Source organism: Eschrichtius robustus, chromosome 11 (assembly GCF_028021215.1).
Source record: "Eschrichtius robustus isolate mEscRob2 chromosome 11, mEscRob2.pri, whole genome shotgun sequence".
Classification (NCBI taxonomy): Eukaryota; Metazoa; Chordata; class Mammalia; order Artiodactyla; family Eschrichtiidae; genus Eschrichtius; species Eschrichtius robustus.
Window position 1 is genome coordinate 112,092,147 of NC_090834.1, and position 10,698 is coordinate 112,102,844.

A 10,698-nucleotide genomic window follows, 5' to 3' on the forward strand; every position below is an offset into this window, starting at 1 on the left:
ACCACGAGACTATCATTACACCAAAAATTAAAAAAAAACAAACAAAACAAAACTCAAGGCTCTTTCCCTAATACCATCAGATATACAGTCAGTGTTCAAAGTTCTCTGATTCTCGTAAATAAATGTATGTTTACATACGTACTTACACACGTATGTTACGATTCACTTGTTTGAACAGGATTCCAGATAAGGGTCACGCTTTGTGCTTGGTGTGAACCTTCACCTTTTTTTCCCTTGCACTGTATTTGTGGAAGGAATAAGGTCATTTTCTTGTGGGGTTTCCTCTAGTCTGGATTTACTGGCTGCGTCTGTGGTGTAGTTGAACACGTTCTCTGTAAACTGGAAGCTGACCTCGTCCCTGGAGGTGTGATCACTTTCAGGCACAGTTTTTCCAACAAGACAACAGTAGGTGGCTTCCCGTCTTCCTGCCGTGAGGTTCGTGACGTCGGGTTGGCTCCACGTCTGTGATCTTAAGCGGCGTGGATTCTCAGCTCCTGGTCCCTCTAACCTGGTGACGGTCCATCGCTCTTTCATCCAGCCAGCAGGCAGCCTCCTGCGAAGAGAAACTCGCCCTCGCCTACCATGTGCTTACCCGCTAGGCCAGTACCTGTAGGATAAATGCCAGAGTTCTTCAAAATAGTAATGAGTTTTCCTTCCCCTGCCCCTGTCTCCTCCAAAGGGGATCCTTGGTGAGGTCGCTGTTGCTTTGAGTATTATTTGATCAGAACATGCACGATCGATACAGAACATTCCAGCTAGAACTCTACCGCTGCTCCTTGTGCCATGTTGGCCAGCGGGAGCCCTCAGATTGGCCCCTGTGTCCTCTGTACCCAGCCCGAGTGGCCTGCCTCCTTCTGCTCTGACCCCGGGAGACCCTGACATCTCCTGCTCTAGACCTTGAATCGGGCATTTCTCCTGGGAGACCCAGTTTCCTCCCAGTAGGAAGTGGTATTTAGACACCATTGTCTGGAGGCGAGGTCTGCTTCCTATGAGTGGTTTGATCATCGTTTCTAGAGCTTTCGTCCAGTGAGCTGAAGATAGAATCTTTTTTTTTTTTTTAAAGATGAAAACAGATGAGTTCGCAGTGACATTTCCAATCCAGATTCAAGACGGCGGGTCTTTTTACGCCCCATTCACCTCACGTGTGAAATGTCTCCCCCCACGCCGGAAAGCCGCTTTCCGTGACCTCACCACGCTCGCTGTTTGTCCTGGCACCACACACAGCACTCAGAATGACACTCAGCCCCACCAGCAACAGGGCGATGGCTGAAGGCAGCGTGGGCTGTGATGTCTGTGCCCCTTCTTGTCCTGAGTCGATCCCTCTGGGATCTGTAAGGTCACCAGATATACCCCTCCGGGATCACGCCCACTCTTCTGGTCTTCTGTTTCCTTTCACTTTGGATTTTTAGGAATTGCTTTTTTAACTTCGTTTTTTAAATAATTTTGTAAATGAAATATGTACCTGGTTCCAAAGTCAAAACTACACAACAAGGTATAGACAGCTCTAGGGTCTCTCAGACCTCCTCCCCCACCCCCCGCAGTAGAGAATCGGACCCTGCACACCCGGCCCTGCCGCTGCTTCTCTGACTCCGCGTTGGTGTGTCCTGGAGAGACGCCAGAGCAGCTCAGAGGCCCGACTCCCTTCCGTGTAGCTTTTCCAGCCTGTGCACAGGGGGATTTGGGGGTGATTCCAGCCTTTCTGCGATTTCAATTAGCTTGTCTTTTTAAATTTTTTTTTTTAATTAGTGCTAAATCTTTTTTTTTTTTTAATAAAGTTATTTATTTATTTATTTTTGGCTGCGTTGGGTGTTCGTTGCTGTGCGCGGGCTTTCTCTAGTTGCAGTGAGCGGGGGCTACTCTTCGTTGCGGTGCACGGGCTTCTCACCGCGGTGGCTTCTCTTGTTGTGGAGCAAGGGCTCTAGGCACGCGGGCTTCAGTAGTTGTGGCTCATGGGCTCTAAAGCACAGGCTCAGCAGTTGTGGCGCATGGGCTTAGTTGCTCCGCAGCATGTGGGATCTTCCCGGACCAGGGCTCGAACCCGTGTCCCCTGCATTGGCAGGTGGATTCTTAACCACTGCGCCACCAGGGAAGTCCGTTTTTTTAATTTTTGAAAGACTTATTTTATCCCACATCTCTAAGTGTTTTCGAGTGAGAATGATCCTTTCTTTCTTCCTTCTCCTTCCTTCCTTCCTTCCCTCATTTCTTTTTTTCTTTTAGAGTAAGCCCTCCATAAGACCAGAAATAGAAGACTCATGCTTTCCTTCAGTAATTAAAAAATATATGTATTAAGTTAAAAAATAAATAAAACCACGTGGGCCCATCCTGGGCGCAGCAGTGAGCAGGGAAGATGCAGGCACCCACATTGGGGCAGGAACTGCGGAGCGGAGTGACAGACCTTGACAAGGGTCTGCCGGGGGCAGTGGGGCTCCTGGGAGCCTGGAACAGGGGCTGCTGGAGAAGGTGACCTAGTAAAGGGTGGGGGTGTCTCCCAGACTTAGCAACTCGCATGAGCAAAGGCCCTGGGGCCAGAGACCCTGTTCGCTGCGGGGAGCTGGTCACTGCGGAATCAGGCCCGGTCACGGGCTCTGCTCACCTAACAAGATTCTCCTCCTCCTGGCAGCACTGCCCCCAGAGCGCCTGCCCCCTCCCTGCTCCCATCTCGCCCTCCGGGCCCTGACAGGGGCCTCCCCGGCTCAGTGTTGCTGGGTCAGGACTCGGCAGAGGTCTGGGGGCTCGGCTGGCCCGGGGGTGGCCCTGACCCGCCAATGCGGCTGTGTTCCAGGCATTCTCTACGGCACCATGACCATGGAGCTGGGCGGCAGAGTGACCATCGAGTGTGAGAAGAACAACTTCCAGGCTGAGCTGGAATTCAAGCTCAAGGTAGCACTGGCCACAGCACCTCGGCCACCCAGGGGCCTTGGGGGGCGTGGGGCTTGGGCCGGGGAGAGGCGAGGCCTTGGGGGGCCCCCTCCTGCCCTCTCAGTGCCCCAGGGATGGTTTCCTGAGCAGGTGCACATGGACGAGCAGCTCCTGGCTTCCCTGTAGCACAGCGGGGCCCAGAGAGGGGAAGGGGCTGCCCACAGGCCACACAGCAGAGCTAGGACAGGCCCAGGCCCCTTCCCCACCACGGGGCACAAAGGCCTGGCGGGGACCCAGCACCCTTGAGCTCAGGCTGGGCCGTGGGCGAGTGTGGCCACCTCCAGCTTCAGTCCCGTCCCAGCCGGCCCCCCATGCACTGGGGCTGGGAGCTCACCTCCCCGCCGTGAGGAAGGGGCCCCTCCTCCCCAGCTCCACGAGGGGGGCGTGGCTGCCGCCCCCACCGGCGTCGTGAGGGCATCGTCTCGGGTGTGTCCCCGCAGCCCTTCTTCGGGGGCAGCACGAGCCTCAACCAGGTCTCCGGGAAGATCACGTCGGGCGAGGAGGTCCTGGCACGGCTCACGGGACACTGGGTGAGAGGCCGCCTCCGGGCAGGCACGGGTGGGCCCGGGGGCAGCAGCGGCCACGGCCAGCACCTCTGACCCGCCCGGCCGTCTGGGGCAGGACAGGGAAGTGTTCATCAAGGAGGAGGGCAGAGGAGGCGCCGAGCTCTTCTGGAACCCGAGCGAGGAGATCCGCGGGCGGCGGCTGAAGCGGCACACGGTGCCTTTGGAGGAGCAGACAGAGCTGGAGTCGGAGAGGTGAGGCCCGGGCGCCGCAGGACCCCTGACCCCGGCTGGGGTGGCCGGGCCGGCAGCTGCTGTCTCCTGGATGCACGTCCCCTGGATGTCCCTGGCAGGGAGGACGGACCTGAGTGGACCCTTCTTGGCAGAGGACACGTCCAGCTGTGGGCAGCTGGAGGGAGAGCAGGGGAGACCTGGGGAAGAGCAGGCTCCGGGGCAGATGACCTGCAGTCCACAGGGAGGGCCCTGCTGGTGGCAGGTGTGCGTCCAGCGTAAGAAAGAACCGTCTCAGGGTAAATCAACAGTGCCCAGGAGACCCGGGCACCCTGAGAGGCAGTGAGCTCCCTGTCACTGGAGGCAATCAAGTGGAGGTTGCTCTGAGGCTCCCCTCTAGCGTGAGGGGACAGGACTGCCCAGGTCCCCCAGCTCAGAGCGTGTGCTCCGCTCGCAGGCTCTGGCAGCACGTCACCAGGGCCATCAGCGAGGGTGACCAGCACAAAGCCACACAGGAGAAGTTTGCCCTGGAGGAGGCACAGCGGCAACGGGCCCGAGAGCGCCAGCAGAACCTGGTGCCCTGGTCGCCGCAGCTGTTCCAGCTGGACCCCGCCAGCCGGGAGTGGCGCTACCGATACGAGGAGTGAGTGCTGGCAGACAGTGGCCTGGGCCCCGCCCTGGGCTGGGTAGCAGACCCCCGCCGTCCTGGCCCTGGGTGATGGGGACGGAGGGTCACATGGGGGCTGCACACAGGTGCAGGCAATGGTCACTCCCCTGGGGGTCTCCAGTCCTGCTGGGAGGCTGAGGGCTGGGCTGGGATGGGGCCCCCTCACTCCGAGGGCCACCGCCCCTGCCAACGGACACTCTCTGGACCCTCCAGCCACAGCCCCTGGGACCCCCTGAAGGACATTGCCCAGTTTGAGCAAGACGGGGTCCTGCACACCCTGCGGCGGGAGACCATGGCCCGCCAGACCACCTTCCTGGGCAGCCCGGGGCCCAGGCACCAGGTCAGCACCACCCCCAGGGCCCCTGCTGGGTCCCTCCAGGTGTGGCCCCATGCCCACCCTCACACCCACCTGCCTGGCCCCCCTCCTCTGGGTCCCCCACCCTGGCACACTCTGACCCACGTCCTAGCAGGGTCTCCTCTGGCATCCCCCTGCGTCCCTGCCCTGCCCTTCCCTGCCCAGCATGGGGCCTGGATGCCTGGATTTGCAGGACGCTCAGTTCCCAGGGCACCCCGGTGTTCAGGGCACTGTGCCGGGGTGTATGATCTTGGCCCATCACCCCCCAGAGCCGCCCTCTGCGGTGCAGGCAGCACGTTATCCCATTCCACAGATGAAAAAAACGGAGGCTCAGGGCAGCCCAGGGATTCGCCCAAGTAGGAGGAGGAGGCGGGGCACTTACCCAGATGCCTGGGCCTCAAAAGTGTGGGAGAGAGGGTGGGAGGCGCGGGGGAGGGCAGGTGGGAGTGCAGGTGGGAGGTTCCAGGAGACACGAGGAAGGAGAGCTCCAGACAGAGGTGCCTTTTGAGGGAAGCCTGGAGTGGCCCCCACCACATGGGCAGGTTCCACGTGTGGAACAGCACCTGCTACACCAGCTGGGCACCCACTGTGCACACGGCCGGGGGGCACGGCCCACCCGGGGCAGGGAAGGGCGGACTCCCTATCTTGCCCAGGGGCCCCAATTTTCCCAGCAAACAGGGGCCACAGTATCTCACCAGCCACGTGTGTCCCACCCACCCTTCCGCCACATCCCACGGCCCCTCGCACACGTGTCCACCTGACATCCTGCATCCTCCTCCTTCTCTTCAGCCTTTCCAGTCGGCTTGGGCCCCACCACACCCCTAAACCTGTTCCTGTGGCAAAGTCCACCTAGGTGGACTGCCCACTCTCCATCTCTGTCTGCACCTCCCATCACTGACCCCACCCCCCAGCGCTGACCCCACCCCCAGCACTGACCCCACCCCCATCAGTGACCACACCCCCAGCACTGACCACACCATCTCTGACCCCACCCCCAGCACTGACCACACCCCCAGCACTGACCCCACCCCCCATGGCTGACCCACCCCCATCTCTGACCCCACCCCCCATCGCTGATACACATCAGAGCCACAGGGCCCTAATGCAGAGCGTCCAGGCACCATCCCGGGCCCGTCTGTTGGACACAGGCCTGCTGTCACCTGGCCACTCCTGTACTCAGGGGGCTTGTTTGAGGCCGGCCAGCCTGGGGGTCCCCTAGCTGTCAGCTCACACACTGAGCGGGTCCCTGGCCCCACCCCCATCGTCTCCGCATGTACTGGGCAGGACCTCGTGACGGTCCCCAGGCCGCCACAGAGGGGCCAGCAGTCTGCATTACCCCTGAGGACACAGGCCCCGGGGGGAGTGAGGCTCTAGCCCAGGCAGGGCAGGGCCAGACCTCCTCTGTGCACCCAGAGCCAGCAGTTCCCTCCTCTGCCGGCCACCTCCTCCGGAGCTGCCCTGGCATGAACCCACCACCACGTCCCAAGGCCAGCGACACCCCAGCAGGTCCCCGAGGGCACAGCGGGCGCACAAGGGTGCGGTGGGTGTGGGTGAGCTCCCGGCCACAGCTGCTCCATCTCCCTCCAGGGGTCTGGCCCCGACCGGCGGCTCCGCAAGGCCAGCGACCAGCCGTCTGGCCACAGCCAGGCCACCGAGAGCAGCGGCTCCACGCCCGAGTCCTGCCCGGAGCTCTCTGACGAGGAGGAGGACCGTGACTTCGCTCCCGGTGAGCCCGCCTGGGCCACGCCCTCTTCAGGGCGGGCGGAGAGAAGCCCAGGGGCAGATGGGGCTGCGGGAGGGGGCGGGGCTCCCGAGTCTGCACTCAGGGGGCGGGGCCCGTGCGAGGGGCGAGGCTGGGCCCTGTCCACCTGTCTGTGACTCTCCGGGTTGGCTCCTGCCTCTCTGCCCCCTGCCCTCAAGGGGGTGCCTGTCTCCCCAGCTTGGTCCCCGCCTCTGGGCTAATCAGAGGCCAGCTGAGCCCGGGGTTCCCTCTGGAAACATCCCTCGGCACCACCTCCCTGTATTATTAGCTTCACCTGAAGGCTCCTGTGAGGTGGGACACGGCCCCAGGACCCCACCTGCCGGCTCCCCAGACATCCCCGCTCATCCTCACTTCTCCCCCCCCCCACCCCGTGTTCCCTTGTCCCCCGGGTCCTGCGTCCCAGGCTGCAAGAGCCCGTGCCCTCGGTGTGGGAAGGAGGCGTGGCGGCTGCAGTTGCTGCACGAGGGGATCCTGTCCATCCGGGAGGCCCAGCAGGAGCTACATAGGTGGGCCACGCTCGGGGGGCCAGCCGGGGCTCCGGGTCAGAGAGCAGGAGAGCCAGAGCCGGCGGGGGGTGAGGGGAGGCGTTCACCTGCACTGTCACTTGGGCTAGAACCCTCAGGACTTCAGGCGGTCTGGCTGCTGGGCGAGGACAAGGGACCTCCTGGGTTCTGCCCTCTGCGAGGGGCGGGCAGGGCAGAAAGCGGCGTGTAAACAGGCTGAGCCGGCAAGGAGGATGCTGGGCCTGGCGGGGGCTTGACGGAGGCCAGGTGAACCAGGGCAGGGCTGCCCGTGCTTGTGGCGGGTGGAGCAGACGGAAGCTGGAAGGAGGTGCTGCCAGCACCGGCTCCCCCGAGGATGTCTCCTACCGCCCCGCGGTGGCCCCAGCTCCGAGAATAGTGGGTCCTCAGGCACAGCTGGGTGAGTCATCTCGGGGAAGACTGGGAACACACTCTGTTTCGCCGGCACCAGGAGGCAGAGCCCTGCTTGCCAGCTCTGCCCCAGAGCCAGGCTCCCGGCTCCAGCAGGGCTGCAGGACGCCCGGCCTGTGGGACCTCGGGCTGTCCCTGCCTCAGTCTGCCCATCTGTGAACTGGGGTGACAGCAGTGGCCCTGGGGCGGGAGGAGGATGGCGCAGAGGGCTGAGCTCTGTGCCTGGCACCCCGCGAGCACTTACCCAGCTGTTAGCATCGGAGCCGCCCTCGGAAGCCTAGAATTTCATGCCTGTGACCCACCCATACGTGGCACAGAGGCGTTTCACACCTTTTTAGCAACCCACTCCACTGCAGGCTGTGTGGAGCCGAGAGAGGGAGAGGAATGCTGTCTCCATGGTCAGGGAGGGCTTCCTGGAGGAGGATGCAGGTGGGCGGGGAGGAGCTGCAAAGGGGGAGAGCAGAGGTCAGCACTGAGAGCAGAGGCCACCACAGGTGGGCTGCTGCCGGGAGAAGGGCCAGTCAGGTGAGGGGGCGGAGATGGTGGAGCTGAGCCCAGAGGCCATGGGAGCCGGGAGGGTCGGGGTGGCCATCTAGCACCACAGAAGGAGACTAGCTGCAAGGCAGGTGGCCGGGAGAACGGCCGGAAGCTTCTGCTGAGGTCCAGACACACACTGACGTCAGAGTCCAGGGCGGGGCTATGGGTTTCCTGGGCTGCCATACAGAGTACCACAGGGAAGCAGCTTCAACCACAGACATTTACCTCTCCCAGTCCTGGAGGCTGGAAGTCCAAGATCAGCGCAGGACTGGTTCCTCCTGAGGCCTCTCTCCTCGGCGTGTAGACGGCCGTCTTCTCCCTGTGTCCTCACGGGGTCGTCCCTCTGTGTGTGTCTGTGTCCTGACCTCCTCTTCTTATAAGGACACCAGTCCTACGGGATTAGGGCCCATCCTAGTGGCCGCATTTTACTTTATTCACCTCTTTAAAGGTCACATCTCCAAATACAGTTGCATTCTGGGGCGCTGGGGGTCAGGATTCCAACAGAGGACTTTGGGGGACACAGTTCAGCCCATAACAATGGAGGTGGGAGGGAGGATGTAAGAGGCCCAGCTCCCCCAGCCTTGACCCCCCCCCCCGGAATGTGTGCCCAGGAAGCGCAGTGCAGCCACTGTGCCCTGGGTCCCTCCCGTAAACGAGCCCTCCACCCCCATGTGCACCCCGGGGCAGGGATGCGCCATCCTGCCTGGGCTGGCCCTGGCTGAACTGCGGCGCCGTATCGTTCCAGGCATCTCTCGGCCGTGCTGAGCTCCACGGCACAGGCCAGGCAGGCACCGGCCCCAGGCCTCTTGCACAGTCCCCGCCCTTGGTTCCTGCTCTGCGTGTTCCTGGCGTGTCAGCTGCTCATTAACTACATCCTCAAATAAGAGCCCTTTGGGGACGGCGCGGGCATCGCCTGCAGAACTCGGGCGGCCCCAGCCTCCCTCCCAGGCACCTAGCACTTTAAGCCAGCCCCGTGGAGGCAGAGACTCAGCGAGCACGGCCTCTGTGGACAGAGGGGCCCACGGCGGCACAACAGCAGGAGGGACCTGGGGAGCCACACGGGGTCCTCCCGGGGAGGCGCTGGCCTTAATGCTGAAGCCAAATGCCACATTCGTTGTGCACTGCACTCCCTGGTGACCTCGTCCCATCATCCCCGGTCAGCCTCAGGGGACTGATGGCGGAGGGGCAGGAGGGCCCGCAGGGCTCTGGATGTTGTTCCCCAGCAGGGGTGAGTGGGGGGCTTTGAGGAGCAAGCCGGGACCCCAGGTCGTCCTTGGGCCTAACACACAGGCCATCCCTTCCTGAGACCCTGCCCACATTGGCCTGGAGGGGCCACAGGTGGGCTGGGGGCGCCAGCTGGGCTGCTTTGGAGAGGGCGCTTGGGGCTTTATTCTGCCTTTGTGCTGTTTGGACCGAGCCCAGTTCGTATACCTACAGGACCCGCCCCACTTCCCTCAGCCAGGATGTGCCAAGCTGGGGCCGGCACATGTGAGCATGGCGTGCCTGGGGGCAGCGTCCCCGGCCTGGAGCCTGAGTTGGACACTTTGCTCAGATTGATGCACGGTCTTCCCCTCCCACACGTTTTTAATAAATGCAATCGCAATATTTTAGGCAGGCTGCGAACAGCGCCTGGCATCTGGCCTCCATTCCTGTGTCAAATGCCAGGGTGTGTGTGTGTGTGTGTGTGTGTGTGTGTGTGTGTGTGTGTGTGTGAGCATCTGCACATACAGATACACAAGGAGCCTTAAACTATGTTGTGGCGGTGTCATCTGAGCTGATTGTCCAGTTTATGTACCCATGTTCTTGCCCTCCCCCAGTTTGGGGACATGTCTTTGCTCCATCCCCTGAAATAAACAGACACACATATTGTGTGTGTTGTCTTCTTGGGGGAACTTCTGGAAACTGGCGGGGGTGGGGTGTCTTTCAGGGGAGAAACTCAATGCCAGCAGGAGCTGTCTGGGGCTGGAGGGGCCCAGGGAAGGCTCCGAGGCCCTGAGGATGGAGGGAGGAGGTCCGTGGAGGATGGGGGTGCAGTTTGCAGGGAGCACTTAGAAGCAGCCCACCCTGCTGAGCCAGCGTCAGGAAGCTGGGGTCCTGTCAAACAGCCGCTGAGCCAGCTGAGGACACGGGAGGGGCGCTGCCCACCGGGGCCTCCAGGGTGGCCCTCAAGCCCATTTGGCCCGGTCCCTTCTCCACAGTAACAGCCCCCTCCCTGCCCTGCTGCCCCCAGCCCAGCCCTTCAATTCCACTGTGGCCACCATTCCCGGTACTCACAAACACCAGGGCCAGGTGAGTGGGCCTCCCTTTTCTGGGACAGCCCAGGATGCCCCTGAAGGGGAGGGTGGGGACAGCTGACCACAGACCCCACGCACCACAGTACGGGGAGACTGCAGCCCAACCCTGACAGTACGTGAAGGATGAAAGACACGGAGAGGCCGCAGGACAGGATGGACTTGGACTGGGGCCGAGGAAGGGGCAGGTGGGCACTGCCATCCCAGCCCTCACGCCTGCACTAGGCAGACGGGACTCCCGGGATCCCGCATCGAGGGCAGTGCCCCTAGACTGGCTCTGGATCCCCATGTGGCTGTCACTCCCTGCTGAGGGTGGGTGCTTTCCAGGTGGAAGTATTCTGCACCTTGTTACTGAGGCAGGCTGCTCTGGACCCGAAGCCCTGGGCCACCTGCCTTGCACCCTGGCCCCTTCAGAGCCAGGCGGGGCCACCCTGCTGCAGCCCGATCCACCAGCCCCTCCAACCCCCGGCCCCTGCAGCCTCGGAATCTCCTCCAGAATTC

At 62.1% G+C, this 10,698-nt stretch overlaps 1 protein-coding gene across 1 annotated transcript in view; it reads left to right on the forward strand.

Annotated features, from left to right (window-relative positions):
- OSBPL5 (oxysterol binding protein like 5) overlaps nucleotides 1-9,775 on the forward strand; it is a 69,191-nt gene extending 59,416 nt beyond the window's left edge. The window contains exons 15-22 of the mRNA XM_068555096.1: nucleotides 2,783-2,880; nucleotides 3,360-3,449; nucleotides 3,541-3,677; nucleotides 4,111-4,296; nucleotides 4,534-4,660; nucleotides 6,263-6,401; nucleotides 6,841-6,943; nucleotides 8,652-9,775. Of these exons, the coding sequence (XP_068411197.1) occupies nucleotides 2,783-2,880; nucleotides 3,360-3,449; nucleotides 3,541-3,677; nucleotides 4,111-4,296; nucleotides 4,534-4,660; nucleotides 6,263-6,401; nucleotides 6,841-6,943; nucleotides 8,652-8,790 (1,019 nt within the window). The 3' untranslated portion in view covers nucleotides 8,791-9,775. The remainder of the gene's footprint in view (nucleotides 1-2,782; nucleotides 2,881-3,359; nucleotides 3,450-3,540; nucleotides 3,678-4,110; nucleotides 4,297-4,533; nucleotides 4,661-6,262; nucleotides 6,402-6,840; nucleotides 6,944-8,651) is intronic.
- The last annotated feature ends 923 nt before the right edge of the window (nucleotides 9,776-10,698 follow it).